Source organism: Mytilus trossulus, chromosome 7, assembly GCF_036588685.1.
Source record: "Mytilus trossulus isolate FHL-02 chromosome 7, PNRI_Mtr1.1.1.hap1, whole genome shotgun sequence".
In the NCBI taxonomy this organism is placed as follows: domain Eukaryota; kingdom Metazoa; phylum Mollusca; class Bivalvia; order Mytilida; family Mytilidae; genus Mytilus; species Mytilus trossulus.
The window spans coordinates 71,279,287-71,302,868 of record NC_086379.1 but is presented as its reverse complement, the minus strand read 5'-3'; the positions used below and the strand labels follow the sequence as shown (position 1 = coordinate 71,302,868).

Below are 23,582 nucleotides of genomic sequence, written 5' to 3'. Positions count from 1 at the left end.
AGGTGTCTGCATTTCCATAGTTTTCTTCGTATTCCATCTTTCTCAATCTCTGACAAATTATGAGCGATGCGTATATTATTTACATGAAATAATTTATCCGAGGTACATTCACTTAAAGCATGATGTGTAAGTTGTAGAGAAACCTTGTATTTTCCAATACAATAGTAGTATGTTGCCAAATACATCCACCCTGACACCGCGTCCACACGTAATCCAATGATTAAGTACGGCACATATTGCTTCACTAATTTATATTTTAGTTTGTTAGGACATTCGCTATGAATATTCATTGTTTTACCTACAAGCTGACAGAATTGAGTAAAAACTATTAATGGCATGAAATCAGTTGTTGCATATTTCAAAAATCGTTTGATAAACAATTTTCCTCTGTTCAATTGACGATCAGGTGGGTGTAAGAGACTGACCACTCCAAATATCCGAATAAGGGGTCGTGATATTTGAAGACTAACAGCTGTAAGATTCGAACAAACAACTTCAATATCAGACATATTTTGTGCAAAAAGAACGTCATTGAAGAAGTTCGAAAACACATCACAGCAACTAAACATATATATTCCCCTTGACCACAAGTCATTTAAAAATTTAAGAAATTCAGAATCCTGTCGATTAAATCTGCACTCAAACAAATTATTTTCAATTATAAAATAATGAGGAAGACATTTGTAAGTGATACAATATATAAGTCGTTTTAAGCATTTCATGAAACATGGCCATAGATTTTCTGGTCGCCAAATGGATGGGTTAGATTCCTCACAAACCCAAAACACGACGGTTTTCAGAAAATATGAACATAGTAAACCGTTGAATTGCTTATTTTTGTCAATAACTTGTTTCAATAAAAGTTTCATGAGTGCATAACATAAAAACTGAGAATGTGTGAACGAGAATATCAAAAGTTTTTCTGCTACAGAAAAAGAAATTCTCCATTCCAAATGTTCATTTGGTGAGTCTTTGCAACCTATGGGAACAAACAAAGTACCATAGCTATATATACGTGACACTAAAAATGGAGACGGCCAGTAACGCTCCCTTTTAATCCATGGCTGCGCCTGATTAATCCAAACTGGACATCTCAGACAAACAGTTATATCACTAAGGCCCTGTTCAGTCTCGTCGGAAACACACGGACCATGAGGGTCAACTGGTCTAAAGAGTCTGCAAGTCAAAAGCAGTAAATACCGAATCCGTTCACTTTCAAGCCGATACTCCTGTCCATGTGGAGTAAGAGCAAATTTTGTAAGTGAATCAAAATGATAGCTGTACCCTTTAAGTTGAGAAAAGCAAGGTTTACATTCATCAGTATCCATCACGATATTATTCGGAATTAGGAACGAGTCTTCTGTTCTTTCTTCACTTATATGCACATTTGGTAATAACGCCATAATGTCTAGATCGCTCCCCATGTCTAAGCCTTCTGCTCTACTACCACTGGTGATCGGTATGAAGTCTGTTCTTTCTGTGAAGTAATCTACTGAAGCAAAAAATCGTCGTCTTTGTGTTACAACTTCTTCTGATCATATTGTCTTGCACAAATAATTATAAAGTCTTCTACAAACATCGTTATCAATATCCATCTGAAAATAATGTTTATAAATATCTCTATTTCTAATCGTACAGTTAAATGCACGTCAGAACAAGATTGCACACAACAATACAAAATATACTCTGTGTGTACTTGTTTGAAGTAGGGAAACCACTATTTTTGAGGCGCCTGTTTGGATGGTGTACTTCAAACTCAACTAATACTGATCTTATGTAATGAATGTATATGTTATATGTATATTGCTTTGCATACAACAAATCAATCCAATTTGGGGTAAAACTAATATAATCTAGATACTACATTATGATTCTTAGAAGTACAGCTGAGTAATAAATAATTGGTATCATACACAAAACTTAAAACTTCACCAAAGCTGCTTAGTATATGTCATGTATGTTACAAAGATTATGTGAAACCGATTTGAACTTTTAAAATGCCAATAAGATTTATAAACATCAAATAGATCTTTAGTAGTTGTCGTTTGTTGATGGTTCAGAAGTGTTTCTCGTTACTCGTATTTTTATATTAACTAGACCGTTGGTTTTCCCGTTAGAATGGTAAGCCACTATGAATTTTTTTATGGCCTTTTATAGCTTGCTGTTTGGTGTAAGCCAAGACTCTGTGTTTAAGACCATACCTTGACCTATAATGGTTTACGGTTATAAATTGTGACTTTGGTGGAGAGTTGTCTCGTTGGCACTCATACATCATCTTCCTTTATCTATTTATGATAACTTTTCAAATATGAATGGATATCCGGCTATTATCAAAAGGATGTTTGAATCAAAATTTCAATTGCCCGATTTCCACAGTGGCAGATATAGTGATGGAAAACTACAAAATATTATATCTATATAATTATGATAAGGAAGTTAAAAACAAAAAATATAAAAGGGTCAATAATGAGAGCAACGGCAAAATGGTAAGTTTAAAGAGAAAACAACTATTTGCAATCTAAACATGCTAAAAGAAAACAAATTATCAAGATAAAATTATATCAGCATTGCTATTAGATAGTACATGTAAGTACAATACAGTAACCTAAGAAAATGTCTATACCAAGTCAGGATTCAGACTGTTGTTATCAATTCGTTTGACATGTTTGATGTGATTGAGCATTTGATTTTGCTATTTCATTAGGAACTTTCCGTTTTGAACTTCCCTTGGAGTTCAGTATCTTTGTGATTTTACTTTGTTTTTAATAATCAAGCTTAAATTAGTGCAGTTATGAAGTTATATACCACAGTACGCTTTGTCTTTGGGAAATGACAAACACAAGTCAACTGTCTTTAGTATGGTTAATACAAATTTTATATGTTTAGCAAAAAAAGCATTAATTTAGAGAGGTTGATAAAGTTTAAAGATTCAAAATATAAAACACAAAATATCCTGCTTGCTTTAATCGCTCTTACCACTTCATGTTATCAAATTAAGTAGGCGGGTCATCAAATCATTTCCGAAATATGTTAATTAAAAATTAAAATAGTTAATAATTAATTCGAATGATATGTTTCATGTGATAGCGGTAAATAAATTTGTAAAACTGAATTTCTATCAATTGTAGAAAAAAATCATTACTTTACGATTTCAGAGTTTGATAGAGCAAATAAACTCATCATAGATACCGGGACTAAATTTTGTATATACGCCAGACGCGCGTTTCGTCTACGAAAGACTCATCAGTAACGCTCGAATCCAAACAAAGTTAAAAAGGCCAAATAAAGTACGAAGTTGAAGAGCATTGAGGACCAAAATTCCTAAAGTTTTCCCAAATACAGCTATAAAGGTAATCAATTTTCAATACTTTCTTTTGAATAAAGTCTCCATGAAGTAAAACAAAAACAATGTAATACGTAAATCGTAGAAAATGATTTCTGTAATATATAATAATAATACCAATACTTACCACCTAGTTTCACCGACCTCTTGGATATCTTACTATCGTCTAATATATATGTGTTTTATTTCTCATGGGAATGAAGTCTCTTCGTGTTATCTATTTTCGAAAATAGTAAAAGGAGTTCTTTCTTGTATATGATGTTGAGCTCAAATATAATAACAGTTTAAATGCCATAGGACGTACAATTGTGTATGTTCCTTACATTTGTAACGTATATATGCAAAATACTGATAAAATCGTGAAAATAAAATGCACAACATACTCCAATTACTAGATAACTGAATATCTTTCATGTCTCATTTTCGTATGTTGACACGATAGAGTTTTTACGAAATAGTCGTCTGCGTAACGTTTACCATATCCAGGCAATCTCGTGCTAATGTTGTAAATCGTAGTGTTGAATATATATACAGAGATGGAAAAATACGATTTTTTGTTCAATTTGCAATGCAAGGTGTTAAACATAGGCTTACCGAACAGAGGAAACGTTGTCTTTTGAATCCTTTTTTTCTTGTCTATATAGCCAGTGTATCATCTATCGTACCTACAAAACTTAAATGTCAACACTACCTATTAGTAATGGGTTAATATTTTACATTTATTGAACTTTTGAAACTTGTTCCAATCTGTAAAATTCAGCCATTTCCAACTGATTTTTGCAGTCAAATTTGCCGGTTTTGCTGTAACACCACTTTTCAAGGTAAGGGGATGATTTGACGCTTACAATACGTTTTCCCATGCCACATTAATTCGTTACGTGCATGGCCCTGGTAACAGTATATCTAATCAATCTATATGTTCTCGTCTGGCGTAAGTCAAGACAATGTTATTTAGCTATTGTTGCTCTCAGTCATTTATAGATTTCGTTATGTTTTGTCGTAAATCCGTTGATTCGTAATTCTCATTTGACTTGTTTTACATTTTGTCATGTTAAAGCCATTTGTAGCTGAACATGTGGTATCTGTGTTATTCATTGTTGAAGGACGTTTATTGAACGTTTTTATTCACTTCATTTGGACATCTGTCGATATTTGGCACTGGCTATTACGCCATACCTCCCTTGTCCATTTTATTGACCTCTTAGTTAAAGTACCTAAACGTACCATTTCATAAAACTTATGGTTCTTGATATCTTCATCACAACAAACAAGGGCAAATTCTATTAAAGCTTATCCAGAAAAACAGAAAAATATGAATTGGCAAAATGGAATCCAACTTTGTGTGAGTTAGAATCAAATTAATTTAAGTTTAAGGGGTATTTAGGTCTAAGAGAGGCAGATAAATAATACTTTTTGATAGGCACCAAAGGATAAAGAATTGCCAAAGTCCATGTTTTACTAATGGAAATTAAATAAATAATTGAAATACAAAAATAAAGGTTTAAGTAGGAGAGGCAGATAGAGATGTGTACTGTTTGCAGATCTAACATCAACAGGGCTTTTAAAGGCAAACTACAAGTTATAGGTTTTTCTCATTGTTTAAGCAGTACAGTTCCTATAATTGCTAACATCTACTTCATTTAAACTTTGGGGAGTTTTATAATTGGCAATCATGCTGCATAATGTCCTTCTAAAGTTAAACAAGTCTTTTCAAAGAGCCAAAGACAATTGTATACACTTTGATTTTTTTTTTTGGAGTTAGATTTTGTTAAAGGAGTAGGTCCAGTAAACTTTTTGGTCCCAAAATATAGCAGTTTTACAAAATTGTTAAAATGTAAAACATTGAGTTATTTATTGAACAGAAGTATGCTTCTGCTACATACATATGGCCTGGGTTTTTTGGCAATACAATGCATATATATCGGGTACAAGCACCATTGAGTCATGCTAAATTACTGAAATCTTCCCTATTCTAGCATTTTTAATTAGTAAAATTTTAGACGGTTTTTGTGCAAAGCGAAAGTGGCCACGTTCGTGTTCATCCCTTACATTGAAATGTAAGTTGTATTTAATGATAATACATAACATATTTAAAGGTTGAGGTTGAACACGGATATAGCTGACTATATGCAGTATGGGCTTTGCTCATTATTGAAGGCCGTACAGTGACCTATAATTGTTAATGTTTGTGTCATTTTGGTATTTTGTGGATAGTTGTCTCATTGGCAATCATACCACATATTCCTTTTTTTATATAATATCTCTTTCACTTAATAAACTTCCACAAATACATGACATACAATTTACTTCCTGTCATGCAAAAAGAAATGTGTATTATATTTTACAAAAGATTTCTTTGCAAAACACACATGTGTGACAATATTTGTAAATCTTACAGGAACATTTAAATATTTCTGCTTTTGATGCTAAAAGTTTTGTTAAATCTTTTATAAAATGTAGAAATCTTAACCTAAAGCAAATTTTCACGTTTATATTGAAATATGGTATTTGACTGCATTAGTCCTGAAAAATACAGTTTGCGTAAAATTACCTCTAATTGAATCTTTTAGTGCTCTAAAAGAAGAATTTGGTCCATGAATATGTCCATTAGTATGGCGTTCATTATCACTGAACTAGTATATATTTGTTTAGGGGCCAGCTGAAGGACGCCTCCGGGTGCGGGAATTTCTCGCTACATTGAACACCTGTTGGTGACCTTCTGCTGTTGTGTTTTTTTATTTTGGTCGGGTTGTTGTCTCTTTGACACATTCCCCATTTCCATTCTCAATTTTATGATCATGAACAAAATGATGAATAAGAAAATCTGCAAGGAAAAACCTTCATATTTAAACAACTTTTGATGTGAAAAAGTATAAAATTATAAATACAAGAAGGAGAAAATACTTCAGTCTCAATAAAAAAAATATTTTGATAAATTGACTAGAATACTTGAAGTAAGAAAAAAATACTCAAGATACATGTACACTGTAACAAAAATACATTTTTTTCTGACAATTTGTAACTGATATTACACAATTATATAGTCTGTGTAAAAAGCTTTAATATCTGTTTTATGCCATTATGATGAACTTTGAGTTGATAATGCAATGCATAATATTAAGCATGTTCTACATCATATTTGATTTCTTTAATCAAATAAACATAAAAATCTTCTTGAATGTTTAATAATGCATTTTAAAACAAAAGATTGAGAGTTATACAAGTTCACTCGATAATAGATTGATAATATATACATATTAAGCTAAATAGATATTAGTTTTATTGTTTAATAACGTTTCCTGAAAAAGTTCATTCTGTCGCTCCAGTTATAATACACAGAGCTCTATAGTCTGGTTGATTTTTCTCTCTCGGGCTTCTTCATAAGCTTCCAATGACTGAAAGTTTTTAAGTGCATTATAGCGTGTTCGACATATATCCGAAACTCTGATATAGAAAATTCATTTGCTTACATTTTTGTTTACTCGTGGTTAAGCTTCCAAGTTGATGGTGTCTGTAGAGGTAAACATTTTCGAAGAAACACATATATGACAGACAGTTACTGTAGCTAACGAACACCACTGAACTACAGGCCCCTGACTTAGGACAGGCTAATGAAAAGTATTGCGGGCGCTTACCTTTTTGTTATATATTTCCTGCCTTTTTATTGCCCTAGCATTTCCGGACTTTTTATTAGTTTATTCAGCCTTGTTTGACATGAATTGTCATCCAGCCTATTATGTGTTAAGTTGCTCATTCTGCCATTGTTTTAAACTCGAAACTCCTGTCCTGCCCTTTTCAAATTGAATCTTTGACCCCTCCCCCTCCCTGAAAAAAGTACGTCCGTAGAGCAGTAATAGGTACACATCCAACAGATTTGATATTAAAAGCCATAAATATTTTAGAGAACCCCTAGCATTGTTATCTTAAATAGAAATCGATCCTAGGTGTTAATTTTACTATCGTCATTTTTTAATGAAACGGTTGGCGAATTTCCACAAAACGTTTCAGGAATTTATAAAATACAAAATATCTGCATAAAGTGGTTTCAGGTTTAAATGCAAAGTCATTATTCCATTATGCATTTGAAACGCCGCCGGGATGTTCAAACGGCGAGTAGTGGGGCATATATTACACAAACATTTTACCGTTCTGAACGCGCATGAAATATTTGCCACTGGATGTAAAGCAACCAACAATCAATAAATCACAAACCCCTTGTAAAGAAAATACAAATTGAGCTCTAACTGTTCAAATTAAGACAAAGTTGTAATGAAATAAAGGAGACAATACATGTATTCGACGCTATATAATCGCGATTAAATTTCCTAAAACTATAATGGAACATGTTTCAAGTTGAAATTGTAAAACAAAACCTTTTTAAGGTACTTTAAAATAGACCCCGTTAAATAAAAAAAAATAGGTGGTAAACAAGTGGATCAAAATGCATACACTCCTTTGTTTGCTTTTCATAACTTTATAAAAATTACCGTGAGAAACTTATTCACGATAAAATAGATTATAATAACAGATGATTTGAAAGACCTGTTAAGGGCTCGCCGAAATATTCACACATGCACGTATGTACCTCGTGTCTCCATTGCCCTGCACATCTATTGAATTTTATTTACTCTTATTTTTTTCATTGCTATCTATTTTTTATATTTCTCATGGTAAAAATGTTATTGAATATTCGTTACATACGGAATTTCCTCCAAAAGGATCAATGCAGGTTTTTAAATTATATTCAATGTATACACAGGTAATATCTTTTGTGTTTTGACACAACCCCACATCTAAAATGTTATTTCTTAACCTCAGCTTCGTGAATAAACCTTTTCGTAACATGTCTATTAAAATCCAGTATGTTTTGTTGTTGGGCTTAATGTTTAATTTCGATTATTATTTGTGATTTCATCTATTTGTGAAGATTTAAAAAAAAATCGTAGGTGCTGGTCGTCAAAGCTTCATTTGAGACAGTCACTTTGATAACTACTCCTTGATGCTTTTTTTCCCTGATTGGCAGGAACAAAACTAGAGTTATTTTTTAAAACTTTTATTTTTTTATAAGTTTTTACAACATATTAAAAATAAAAGCCTTTAAATTCTTTATTTCTTTTTAGATCATATTCATGATAGTATTTTTCAGCGTCTTTCTTTTCTCCATAAATTTCCAACGCTATTGCTAAACATTTATAGGCTTCTCCATATGAAGAATCCTCACAATTAAAATAGTTCTCAACCATAGAAAATCGCAGGTCCTGTATGGCCTGCTTCAATTTAGACTTTTTATCTAAACGAAAGAAGCAGAGAAAACGTAAAAAATGAATATATATCAATGGAGGTATAAAGGTTGCTGTTGTTAACTGTACATCTAGTTCTGGCGGTAGGACTCTAGAATTATAGTAAATTGAAATCTCATGTATAACGTGTTTCTTGTAGAGATGTCTGCATTTCCATAGTTTTCTTCGTATTCCATCTTTCTCAATCTCTGACAAATTATAAGGGATGCGTATATTATTTACATGAAATAATTTATCCGAGGTACATTCACTTAAAGCATGATGTATAAGTTGTCCAGAAACTTTGTATTGTCCAATACAATAGTAGTATGTTGCCAAATACATCCAGCCTGACACCGCATCCACTCGTAATCCAATGATTAAGTACGGCAAATATTGCTTCACTAATTTATATTTAAGTTTGTTAGGACATTCGCTATGAATATTCATTGTTTTACCTACAAGCTGACAGAATTGAGTAAAAACTATCAATGGCATGAAATCAGTTGTTGCATATTTCAAAAATCGTTTGATAAACAATTTTCCTCTGTTCAATTGAAGATCAGGTGGGTGTAAGAGACTGACAACTCCAAATATCCGAATAAGGGGTCGTGATATTTGAAGACTTACAGCTGTAAGATTCGAACAAACAACTTCAATATCAGACATATTTTGTGCAAAAAGAACATCGGTGAAGAAGTTCGAAAACACTTCACAGCAACTAAACATATATATTCCCTTTGACCATAAGTCAGTTAGAAATTTAAGAAATTCAGGATGCTGTCGATAAAATCTGCACTCAAACAAGTTATTCTCAATTATAAAATAATGAGGAAGACATTTGTAAGTGACACAATATATGAGTCGTTTTAAGCATTTCATGAAACATGACCATAGATTTTCTGATCGCCAAATGGATGGGTTAGATTCCTCACAAACCCAAAACACGACGGTTTTCATAAAATATGAGCAAAGTAAACCGTTGAATTGCTTATTTTTGTCAATAACTTATTTCAATAAAAGTTTCATAAGTGAATAACATAAAAACTGAGTATGTGTGAACGAAAAAATCAAAAGTTTTTCTGCAACAGAAAAAGAAATTCTCCATTCCAAATGTTCATTTGGTGAGTCTTTGCAACCTATGGGAACAAACAAAGTACCATAGCTATATATACGTGACACTAAACACGGAGACGGCCAGTAACGCTCCCTCTTAATCCATGGCTGTGCCTGATTGATCCAAACTGGACATCTCAGACAAACAGTTAGATCACAAAGGCCCCGTTCGGTCTCGTCTGAAACGCACGGACCATGGAAGCGATATGATTTGAAGAGTCCGGTAACCGAAAGCAGTAAATACCGAATCCGTTCACTTTCAAGCCGATATTCCTGTCCATGTGGAGTAAGAGCAAGTTTTGTAAGTGAATCAAAATGATAGCTGTACCGTTTAAGTTGAGAAAAGCAAGGTTTACATTCATTCGTATCCATCACGATATTATTCGGAATTAGGAACGAGTCTTCTGTTCTTTCTTCACTTATATGCACATTTGGAAGTAACCCCATAATGTCTAGATCGCTCCCCATGTCTAAGCCTTCTGCTCTACTACCACTGGTGATCGGTATGAAGTCTGCTCTTTCTGTGAAGTAATCTACTGAATTGAAAAATCGTCGTCTTTGTGTTACAACTTCTTCTGATCCTATTGTCTTACACAAATGATTATAAAGTCTTCTACAAACATCGTTATTCATCTCCATCTGAAAATAATAGATATAAATATCTGTATCTCTAATCGTACAGTTAAATGCACGTCAGAACAAGATTCTACACAACAATACAAAATATACTCTGTGTGTACTTGTTTGAAGTAGGGAAACCACTATTTTTGAGGCGCCTGTTGGGATAATGTAATTCAAACTCAACTAAAACTTATCTTATGTATTGAATGTATGTTGGTGTGGTTCAGAAATAATTCTCGTTGCTCGTACTTTTATATTAACTAGACCATTGGTTTTCCCGTTAGAATGGTTAGACACTATTAATTTTTTAGGGGCCTTTATAGCTTGCAGTTTGGTGTGAGCCAAGACTCTTTGGTGGAGACCATACCTTGACCTATAAAAGTTTACTTTTATAAATTGTGACTTTGATGGAGAGTTGTCTCATTGGCACTCATACATCATCTATCTATATCTATTTACGATAATATTCAAATATGATATCCGGCTATTATCAAAAGGCTGTTTGAATCAAAATTTCAATTGCCCGATTTCCACAGTGGCAGATATAGTGATGGAAAACTACAAATATTATATCTATATGATTATGATTAGGAAGTTAAAAACAAAAAATATAAAAGGGGCAATAATGAGAGCAACTCCAAAATGATAAGTTTAGAGAGAAAACACATATTTGCAACCTAAAAGAAAAGAAATTATCAAGATACGGTTATATCAGCATTGACATTAGATAGTACATGTAAGTACAATACAATAACATAAGAAAATGCCTATACCAAGTCAGGATTCAGACAGTTGTTATCAATTCGTTTGGTGTGATTGAGCTTTTGATTTTGCTATTTGATTAGGGACTTCCCGTTTTGAATTTTCCTTGTAGTTCAGAATCTGTGTGGTTTTACTTTGTTTTCAATAGGAAATGACAAACACATATCAATTTTGTTTACTATGGTAAATACGTTTATCTGAAGTTTGTTTAGCAAAAAAAAATTAATTTAGAGGGAATTTGATAAAGTTTAAAGATTCAAAATACAAAACACAAAATCTACTGCATACTTAAATCGCTGTTACCACTTCATGTTATCAAATTAATTAGGTTTGTCATCAAATCATTTCCGAAATATGTAAAAACTTGAATGATTAATAATTAATTCGAATGATATGTCTCATGTGCTAGCGATCAATAAATACTTTCTTTCGAATAAACAGGTCGGGAACACTACCTTATATATGCATAAATTAGCTTACTCTGAACATCCTAAGCATTTGTTGCTACAACTACCTTTTCCTCAAAATTTTATTGAGCAAGCTGCTGTGAATAAAAACTTTAAAGTTCTTTCTTATAGTCGTCATGTCTCAGAAAACTTTGCCAATTTTGAGGATTTTCGTTACTCTGTATTCGTCTTTGTATTACCTTTCCCCTAAATGTAGCTCTTGCTCCTTGAAGCAGCTTTCAAACTACCGGTATTGTCTATGTTCGCATCCGAGACACCATCCATTGTTGTAACAGTTTCAAGGTGGTTCCTAACGAGTATGCTGATTGGGTTTTATGTCCTTACCTTAATAAAAATACCTTGAAACTGTAACAAGAGTCGATGAAATCTTTGATGAGTATGGTAGTTGTAGCAATAGATGCTCAGGATATTCTATCTTATCCACCACGTGATGTATTTCAAGTGTAGCACCAAGTTCACATTTAGAGGCAGACACTAGAATCATGGTGCATGTGTCTAATGCAGTGAAACACGTACTCAAACGAGTCATGATTCGAATAACCGTTACTGATGATACTGTCAATACTTTTTCGCTATTCCGTTACATAGCAACATAAGAGCATATGGATTGTGTTAGGGGAGGCAAAAATCTTTGAATAATATCCATCAAATGGACTTTCAAATGCACTAGGCAATGAGTGATCACACACACTTATTGTGACTCATACCTTTACCGGTTGTGATACGGTTCTCTCTTTGCTTGAAAAGGAAAAAGACTGCGTGGGAGACTTTGATGGCATTGATGCCCGCGTCACACTGTCCCGATTTTTACGCCGATGGCAACACGATTATGGAAATTTTCAAAATCGGGACTGATCGTATCTAGATTGGGCTATTCGAAGTGCCATGTTTCACCATCGTAGAACCATCGGCCACTTTTTCTTGCCTTCGGGGACAACTTCGGGAAGGGTTCTAAATTTTTTTTAACATGTTATAAAATCCCCGAAGGTGCGTCCGATGTTGAGGGTTTGTATTGAGTTCGTATCACCATCCTCACTATCGTAATGTCACCGGGAATGCATCTTTGAACATCGTATTGCATTCGTGTTTCCATCGTTTCCATCGGGCAGTTTTGACATTATGATGTCTGCACGAATGAATCACGAAGCTACCCGAAGGTCTTACGATGGCAACACGACTTTGTGAAGACCTCGTAATCCCGTCGTGTTGCCATCGAATAAAAGTACGAAGGCGACAAGATGGAACTACGACGGCAATAAATCCAGCTAAATGTAAGTTAATTTTCGCGTTAAAATACGTAACATTTAAAGTGTCATGAGTGATATGCACTGGTCAGTCTAAAACGACAGTTAAGAAAGACGTTCACAAAACATGGAGCTCATATCAAATGATTCTATGAGAACAAGAAAGGTGACAGCGTTGTTTCTATTAATTCAAATGGAACAAGAAGAGCAGCTATTACAGGCTAAGAATTTACTTTTACAAGTAAAATATTATTTTGTATCAACTTTTCATATCAAGTAACATAATGAAAATCATAAACCCGCCTCGTACACCAACACTGCAGGTACACGTATATTGGGAAACCAACTTTTTCTGATTTATCATGCACCGTCTGAGTTGTTGTCACACGAATGTTTACTCTATAACCATTTTTATTTCTATATATCATAATTTGCCGCATTTGTTGCTTTCCCCACATCCTTCCTTTGTCTATATTATTATGATATTCTCCTGGAAAGAGCTCTTTTTGAATAAAAGTTATCAACGAACCCATTCCTTTAAGATATATCAGTAAACATGGGCATATTTATGGGTGATTATTCAGACAAGTGCACACATTTTACAGTTCAAACAAGGCAATGCCGAGCGTGTCATTCCCTCGTATGTATCATATTGGGGACAAATATGGACACTATATTTGTATATGACACATGCAGAAAATGGTAAATTGAATATGCATATTTAATACATGAACTAGTTTTTTAGAAATCAACCAAAACATCCAGTAACTGGAAATACCTTTAATATTGTCTTTAGAACCAGCAGGTAAAACAATGAGCAACCAATTTCCAGTTTTTTATGCTATTTCAAGGAGAAAAAACAGGTCCAACTGCATGACCTTGACCTTTGGCCTTGAACCAAAAAAATGTCAGATCATTACAAAGAGGAACAATATACCAAATATGGTTGAAATCTTTTGAAGCATATTGGTTTTAGAGTGTCCACAATGGTGTTATTGCCTTGTATTACAACTGCCACTGTGACCTTGACCTTTGAACTTTAAAGTCAATAGCGCTTAAGATATTCTTAACGAGTAACACCATACCAGTGTCCATAACAGTTTAAATGCATCGTAAGCTGTACACGACGTCGTTTAGACATCGTATGGCCATCTCGCCATCATCGTAATCCATCGTGTAGCCTTCGTGATCCATCGTGTAGGCTTCGGCTGAGATATGAAGCTTAAATACCCGTCTTCAGTTAACCTTTGTATGTCCATCTTTTGCTATCGTATATAACTTCGGCACCATCGTATAGACTTCGCTATTCATCGTACTTGCTTCGGTCACATTTTGGTATTTTAACGAGATCGGCACTAACTTCGTACGAACTTACAATTTTCGCATTGGGGTATCCATCGTATATAAAAATCGGGACAGTGTTACGCGTGCATAAAAGATGTTACTTTAACATAAAGAATTATGATTGGTCAAATTGAATCACTGGGGTTTTACTGTAAGATCGCACAAACGTATCAGATGGAGCTAACATGATTAACGAAGCAAGAAAATAACTATTTGCAGAAAAGGGAGGGCTTATAATTGAGGCTATTCCCGCCACTTGGTTTAGTCTTTCAAGTATGTAAAACGAGGAATATATACTTACATGACTAATGCAGGTGTTCAGAGGACGAGCTTGGGATTGGCTCTTATCATATGCTACCCAGTCCAGGCACAAATGGATGGAGAAGTAACAAAGAGAATCCCTTTTAAAAAAAACTCTTTCGGACGCCTCATCATTTTGTCAGAAGCTTGTACATTGTGGATGCGAAAGGATGCCGCGGTCATAGTTAATGTGGAAAATCGGGTCTCCTAGCTGTGCACTGCCTTGTGTGCATGTGGTATATAATAGTAGTAATTTAAAAATGTTTTAGTACTATAATGATTTTTTTTTGTTTTAATCAATCTCTCCAAATAGTTATCAAAGGTACCAGGATTATAATTTAGTACGCCAGACGCGCGTTTCGTCTACATAAGACTCATCAGTGACGCTCATATCAAAATATTTATAAGGCCAAATAAGTACAAAGTTGAAGAGCATTGAGGATCCAAAATTCCAAAAATTCCAAAAAGTTGTGCCAAATACGGCTAAGGTAATCTATGCCTGGAATAAGAAAATCCTTAGTTTTTCAAAAATTTCAAAGTTTGGTAAACAGGAAATTTATAAAAATGACCACATTATTGATATTCATGTCAACGTTGACTACTGGGCTGGTGATACCCTCGGGGACGAAACTTTTAATCGAAGAAATGGATTGAGGACTCATCTTTGAAATTTACGTCATATTTTTAACGGAAGTGTCAACTTTGTGTTTAAACATTTACAACATGAAAGATTTAGTGGTTTTTGGGATAACTTAAAGCCAAAAGTTTAATGACCTGCACAAAAAAAATCGCTTTCTTTACATTTTGAAAAAAGTTGAATATTTGAATAATAAATTGATATTTCTATGTCTGTCGTTTTGGATATTACCGGATGTAAGGATTTTTAAGACACATGTCTTATACATTGTATCCATCAGAAGCACCAAAGAAAGGTTTCGGCACAATGTTATGATAGTAGCAACACGTTAAAACACATTTCAATTACCTTTCCTAAAAAATAAGTTTATTTAAGTACAATGTCCGCCATGTTGGATTTTACCGAAAGTATGGTTTTTGAAGACATATAATCTATAAAATATATCCAAAAGTAGTACATAACAAAGGTTTGTACCAAATATTATGCTAGTATCATGATAATAACACCTTTTCACATACCAGCCTTCGATATTAGGCTGATTCAAGTATTTTGAATTTTACCGGAAGTCAGACATTTTTTCAAATGCCTCCTTATTGGAAATCAAAGTGTAATAGTTTGGGAAGGTCTATGCCAAATTTCATGCTTGTAGCAGGATGTGCACAATTCTTTTGAAATATGTTTGTATAGCCGCCGGACTATATCTCCCAATTGATATGATATTCCCGTGCTTGCATTTCCTATCATGATTTTCTTGATAGAATGTTGATGCTCACAACAAAGCTATTAAACCAAGAGTTACAAATGGTGAAGTTGGAATCATCCCTTCGTTAATTTCAAGGACGTCATCACTAGTTGGTTGACCGTTATGGAATAACCGTTTCACAAATGATATCGGTTATGTTTTACGTAGTAACTACAATCCCCTTTCATTTCATGAATGTGACTTTCCGAATTAGACTACTTATCGGATTTGTTATCACATAAGCAACACGACGGGTGCCACATGAAGTGCAGGATCTGCTTACCCTTCTGGAGTGCCTAAGATCACCCCTAGTTTTTGGTAAGGTTCGTGTTGTTTATTCTTTATTTTTCTATGTTGTGTCATGTGTGCTATTGTTTGTCTGTTTCTCTTTTTCATTTTTAGCCATGGTGTTGTCAGTTTATTTTAGATTTATGAGTTTCACTGTCCCTTTGGTATCTTTCGTCCCTCTTTTAAAACAAATTTAATGAAGATTTAAGCAACTTCCCTAAAAAGGTGAGTGTATTATAAGTCTGGTTCTCTTCAGTTTTTGGAAGAATTTTTAAAATGTTTGCAATTGATTTCAAAAACAAACTAGAGATACAAAGCTTACACAATCATATCTCCATCACAACAAAAAAAGGTAAATTCTATTAAAAGCTTATCCAGATAGACAGAAAAAATGAATTAGAAAATGGGATCCAACTTTGTGTCAGTTTCAATTAATTTAAGTTAGGGGTAATTAGGTCTAAGAGAGGTAGATAGATTATACTTTTAAATAGGTACCAAAAGATAAAGCAAGTCCAACGTCTGTGTTTGCTAATGGAAACTCCATAAATAATAAACTAATAGGTGCTCAATGGTATTATGTTATGAAGACTGGAAGTAGGTTATAAAGGGTTAAGTAGGAGAGGCAGATATAGATGTGTACTGTATCCATATCTAACAGTGCCAGGGCCTTTAGAAAACTACAAGTTATGAATTTTTCTTATTGTTGAAGCAATACGGTTTAACCTATAATTGCTGACATCTACTTCATTTAAACTTTGGTGTGTTTTCTCATTGGCAATCATGCTGCATAATGTCCTTCTAAAATTAAACAAAAAAGTTTTTTCGAAGAGCCATGCAAAGACAATTGTAAACACTTAGGAATTTTCTAGGAGTAAGATTTTGTGACATATACACAAATTTATGCATGATATGCCAAATGAATTAGAAGCAGTTTTCAAAATACAAAAGTTGTACAGATGACGAACAGAGGAATGCACCATTCAATGTTAGTGCTCCCAAATCACAATCAACCTCCTTCTCTGATGAGTATAGAAATAAAAAACAAGATGATGTGGTCTTTTGAACAAAAGAAAAAGAAATAGACAATGTTTACTGTCAACTAAACATTTTTATTAAACATAATCACCTGCATAGAAAATGGCAATGAGTACAAAAGGATTGTGATCAACATTCTATATTTAGCACCTAAAATTGTCCTAACTAGGACAATAAACATTCTAATATCTTTTTCACTTAATAAACTTCCACAAATACATTACAGACAATTTACTTCCTGTTATGCAAAAATAAATGTGGATTATATTTTACAAAAGATTTCTTTGCAAAACACACATGTGTGACAATATTTGTAAATCTTACAGGAACATTTAAATATTTCTGCTCTTGATGCTAAAAGTTTTGTTAAAACTTTTATAAAATGTAGAAATCTAAAACTAAAGTAAATTTTCACGTTTATATTGACTTATGATATTTGACTGCAAGTCCTGAAAAAACAGTTTGCGTAAAATTACCTCTAATTGAATCTTTTCAATTGAATCAAGCAATAGGTAAATATTTTAGTGCTCTAAAAGAAGAAATTGGTCCATGAATATGTCCATGATCATGAATAAAAAAATCTGCAAGGAAAAACCTTCATGTATAAACAACTTTTGATGTGAAAAGGTATAAAATTATAAACACAAGAAGGAGAAAATACTTCTGTCTCAATAAAAAAATATTTTGATAAATTGACTAGAATACTTGAAGTAAGAAAAAAATACTCAAGATACGTGTACACTGTAACAAAAATACATTTTTTTCTGACAATTTGTAACATATTTAAAAAACTGATATTACACAATTATATAGTCTGTGTAAAAATCTTTAATATCTGTTATATGCCATTATGATGAACTTTGAGTTGATAATGCAATGCATAATATTAAGAATTTCCTACATCATATTTGATTTCTTTAATTAAATACACATAAATTTCTTCTTGAAAGTTTAATAATGCATTTTAAAACAAAAGATTGATATTTTAATTTGAGACACAAGCTGAACACATTAACAACATACATTTATAAATCTAAACCATTTCTTAGCTCTTTTCATGCAAAATTCAAGCAAATTTATTTACAAAGGTATAAAAATAAATATTTTTATCTTTATTTTACAAAATGTATAAAAATCTTTTAACAATTCATTCATTATTCATATATACTTATTTTTGGTCCTGTTGTTATTTATCAAAATATTCATAGTCATTACAAACATTCTGAATTTTTAATTTAAGTAGTTTTTTTTTTTAATTCTATAGAAGGTTAAATGTTATCCTTAAATAAGAAGGTAACATAGTCTTTCAAAATTTAATAACTTAACTGCCTGAAAATTATGTTAAAATCAGAAGCATAACTGAAGAGACATTAATCGTCAAAATATGAATCTGATGCAATATAGTTGGTACCCTTAATGTTAATTACCTGTTACTTAAGTTTAAAAACTGTTATCAATCTTTTAGTTAAAAATGTGCAAAAGCAGATGACAATTATAAAAATAAAAACTTCAATTTTCTAAAATCATACATTCATTATTTAGACCACATCCTTCTATAAAAAAATATTTTGAACTCTTATAATTTTCCTTTGAATTGCTCCTTGCTGACATTAAATACATTTTGGCTTATAGATTATTTTGAGCAATAATTGGGTCAATTATTTAATTAAATATACATAATTGAACTAATTAGAAAGAATAGTTTACTCAAATACATATAAGCAACAAAAGATACATTTTAATATCATATGGTCACAGATCTATGCTCATGATGCTTATATAGTAATATTTGAAGTCAACCAAACACTGTGAATTCATTTAATATCAATATCAGAGTTTGTTTGTCTCTTGTTTTATTGTTCCATCTTTCACTCCATGAAAGTTTGTAATTACTTGTAATTTATTTAGTTTTTTAAATTTGTTGTTTCTGTTACCAAAAACATCCTGATATATATTATAAATAATAAATACACAGTAATTTAAGGACATAAGTGTAAATAATAAATTGAATAAAACACTTATGTTAAGCCTGATTATCAATTTTTTAGGGAAGTTAACTGTTGAGTCATTAAGGAAACTTTCAGATAAATGAAAAATAACACAAGTATTTTTCCTTTAAGTGCCCCATTTCATTATTTCAATGTCTGTTCATTCTTTTTAGCACACTAAGATCTACCTACAAAGGGAAATACCGTGAATAACTCTAAACAAAACTGTTTTCAAATGTTATAAATCATTATTTATTTTGAGTTTGATTATAATTCCTTACCATGTTAACTGGTCCAGGGCAGTAATTATAAATCTTTGTCCCCATAAAGTTGCCTCTTTAAAACACATCATATACAGAAGTTTCATTTAATATCAACATTGATGGTGTAACTAGTTAAATCTATGTTTTACTCTGTTAAACAATAGATGCATGTATTCAAAGACAAAGACTCAAACAATATCAATAACAAATAAAGTAAACAAATTAAATGGCATGTCTAAAATTTAAAATGATCAACCTATGCATCTAAAAAAGTCAGATAAAACTTAATTCTGTGATTAATACCCGTTGCTAAACATTTGATTTACAACAAAATTATAATGCTGACAAACTCACACATAAATAAATTAAATATCTATACAACACCTTGTGAAAGACAATTGTTCAGGCCTAGTCAAGCAGATCTCTGTTCCAAGGCCAGAGACAATATTTAGGCCAAGGTCTGTGTAACATACAATGAGTTTAAGACTTAAGGCCCAGGTTACCTAATTTTGGGGCAAACATCAAGGCAGAGACAAGCTTGTTCTAAAAAACTATGATTTCAAATGCAAATAAAGTTGGTCATGAAAATCATGAATCAAATTATTTTAAGGAAAAGAAGTCTGGCAACATCTCCCTTTTGACTATTCACAAACATATGTGTTCCTCTTCTTAAAATTATACTAGAAGAAATACAATAAAACAGATTGTCAAGTTGACATGAAGTTAAATCAAAGAAGAAAGGATTAGGTCCAGTAAGACCTCTTTTTGGCCCCAAAATATAGCAGTTTTACAAAATTGTTAAAACTTAAACTTTTAGTTATTTATTGGACAGTTTAATGCTTCTGCTACATAAATATGGGCTGTTTTTGACAATACAATGCACATAAATTGAGTACTAACACCATTAAGTTATGCTAAATTACTAAAATCTTCACAATTCTAGCATTTTAGTTAAATTTTAAACGGTTTTCGTGTTAAACGAAAGTGGCCGCAATTGTGTTCATTCATAATATTGAAATGTAAGTTGTATTTTATGACATTACATAACATATATAAAGTTTGCGGATGAACACGGATGCGGCCACTTTCATTTTTGACAAAAACCATCTGAAAAGAAACATTTTTTGGCATATTTTGTAGATTTTTCATATATGAGCTTCATTTGGATCGTTTTTAATGACTAAATCAGTTAAAATTTTTCACATAAACTAATTAATTCAGATGAAATAGACACTTTTAAAAGTGTTAAAAAAATGGTCAAAATCTTTCGCCAGATGAACTTAAAATTTAAGGCCAAAATCGGTCCTTACAGGACATACTCCTTTGTTTCAAAGTTTTCTTTAGATCATAACCTTACATGTGAGACATAACACAAAATGTTTGTTAAAGTCTCATTTACATGTATCATGCTTGGTCTTAAATAGAAAGTGGCATCTATGAAAATATCATCCTTGGTCTAAAACATCATTCTACAAACTTCTAGTAAAATATAACCACTCTTCTATAATTATCTAGCACTGATTGATATGTATGTAGGAATAGCTGTCTTTGTTCATGTATTTCCATCACAGTTAAATGCTGTCATTAAAATCTGATCAGAAAACGCTTATGGGCACAGGATCCCAAAATATCTATTTAGGATCCCAAAATATCTATTTATAAACACAAGGATCACAGAAAGCCTATTTATAGACAAAATTCTAAATCTACCATATAAGGTCAATGGCAAGTTAATCATATAATTTGGCAATATAAATTGAAATCATGGTTATATCTCTGTTGTCTGTAAACCTTCTATCATTCGTGTATCGAGAGCACCATTTGGCATGTTGCCATTTGAAATTTTGCCGTTTTTAGTCTCATTATTATTATTTCTCATGGCATTGTGTGCCTGTAGGGCAGCTTTGATGTTCATATCAGGAGAACCAATATCGTTATGTTTATTATTTTCCTCAGCAAATTGTAAAGAAGCTTCCTGTTCATCGTAACGATTAGGGTTTGGAGGTCCGACAGCATTATCATCAATAGCATCATAATCTCTGTAAAAAAGAAAGAAATCTGTATCAATATTCAGATATATAAATCAAAATACATCTAACAAGAATGTGTCTATAGTACACGGATGCCACACTCGCACTATCACTTTCTGTGTTAAGAGGACCTTGAAATTGGGATAAATACTCTAATTTGGCATTTAAATTAGAAAGATCATATCACAGGGAACATTTTGTAATTAATATGCCTGTCTGTTTGTTTGTTTTTGTTGTGTATTTTAGTAACAATTCTATTATTGGATTTTAGACTAATAAAATTCTTATTCTTATTCTTATCGTATACTAAGTTTCAAGTTGATTGGACTTCAACTTCATCAAAAACTACCTTGACCAAAAACTTTAACCTGAAGCAGGACCAACGGACGGACAGACAGACGGGGGCCAGAAGAACGAACAACAGACGCACAGACCAGAAATCAGAATGCCCCTCTACTATTGTAGGTGGGGCATAAAAAAAAACAATATCATAATACACAACAATAATAACTGATCTTTCTATAATGCTAAGCAATTCAAAAGATTTTTTTTTCTCCAACTTTGACATATTTTACTTAATATGTACAAGCATTTTCTATTTGAGATATATGGACCAAGGGAGGCTAATGTTTTTTTCATTACTGTAACATAGCATTACAAATAGGCAATATCGAGTTCTAATTCATTTTCATTTTTTCTCAAAAAGATTTACAATAAAACCACTTCAATAAGTCTTTTTAAAAGAGGTATTAAGAAGTATAGATCAACATGTAAAGTTGAAACAGCTTATATTTTTGGAAGTTGAAGATAAGTTTTTTAGTCATTCCTTATAGCTCATGTGGTTAAACAAATGCCATGAGTTAGGTAAAGTTGTTGTGTGTATGATTTTAAAACTAAAAAAATGTAAAAGATTAAAAACTTTATCTCTGCTTATTTAAATTTCTATTTTCTGATAGAATATGTCCTTCAATATTTCTTCAAATTGAGATTTCATGATTAATTTTCTAACTGTTTAACTTGAATTACTAATAGAACATGCAACAATGTGACTGCAAATTAAAGACCTCATACAGGTGACTGGATTAGAGTGGCATAAAGAAAACAATGCATGGGACATAAATATACAGTCTTCAATAATGAGCAAAACTCATACTGTATATATACATATATATATATAAGCTGTAAAAAACAAAATTGAAACAATACAAAAGAGTAAAACAAATGGTTTGATTCATGTTGAAATTAATAACTTTATTTTTCATAGTTTATGAAGTAATTTTTGAAACAGAATAAAGTCAATTCTATCAATTATATGCAACAACACAAGGATATACCTATATATATACACATATATTGCAATATTGTGTATTTATAAAGATTATGCAATAACTAAAAGTCACTGTAAAGTTTGCCTCAATTTATGTTTATTAACAACAAAAAAATAAATAAAGACAAATAAATTCAAATCCCAGCAGTTAACCTTGGCAGTGATGTTGTTAATCCTTATACTACTGGCAAGGAAATTGTGATTTTAAAGCACTTGACTAAATGAATCATTCATACATATAGGTTGTTGTGATGTGATACTTTCCATGACTTGTGATTAACATTACATAGTGTTAAGTATATATATATACCATGTCTCAGAGATCTGCTGTATTTCACTGATAAAAAAAAGAAGTTTAAGAACCTATCATTATTAAAGTCTTCACAATGAATTATAAAGGTATAAAGATCAAGTATAAATACTGAACAAAAATTCAGTCATAAACAAGAGAAAAATGATTTTAAATATTGTTTGATACAAGGCTCATCTGTCTTTATAAGACTTATTAACATTTGTTTTAAAAGGACCTTGTACTGTAATACTTACGCCTGTTCTCCGGATTCCTCCAATAAAATTTTCTCCAGAAAAATAGGATTAGCACTAAAATAGAGTAAAACTATGGTTACATTATCCATCAATTTAATACAGTAGTGTGTCTTGAAAGCTAGAAATATTATTTACATATAAAACTGCAACAGGAACGTGCTAGAAAAATAGGCACTTATTAACACTCCTTACATTTAGTGTGTATCTTTTAAAAGCCTTTGCAGTTAGTTTTTTGTTTAGAGTTTGTGTG

General features: G+C 32.1%; 1 protein-coding gene across 4 annotated transcripts in view; it reads right to left on the bottom strand.

Moving 5' to 3' along the window:
* Positions 1–20,739: 20,739 nt before the first annotated feature.
* The window catches only part of LOC134725721 (cadherin-23-like), a 104,549-nt gene continuing 101,706 nt past the window's right edge, over positions 20,740–23,582 (bottom strand). For 3 of the 4 annotated variants that reach the window (XM_063589755.1, XM_063589756.1, XM_063589757.1), the window contains 2 exons: positions 23,333–23,386; positions 20,740–21,468 (listed from right to left, as the gene is read on the bottom strand). In XM_063589755.1, the coding sequence (XP_063445825.1) occupies positions 21,198–21,468; positions 23,333–23,386 (325 nt within the window). In that variant the 3' untranslated portion in view covers positions 20,740–21,197. The remainder of the gene's footprint in view (positions 21,469–23,332; positions 23,387–23,582) is intronic. The other variant, XR_010108587.1, reaches the window with a different exon arrangement.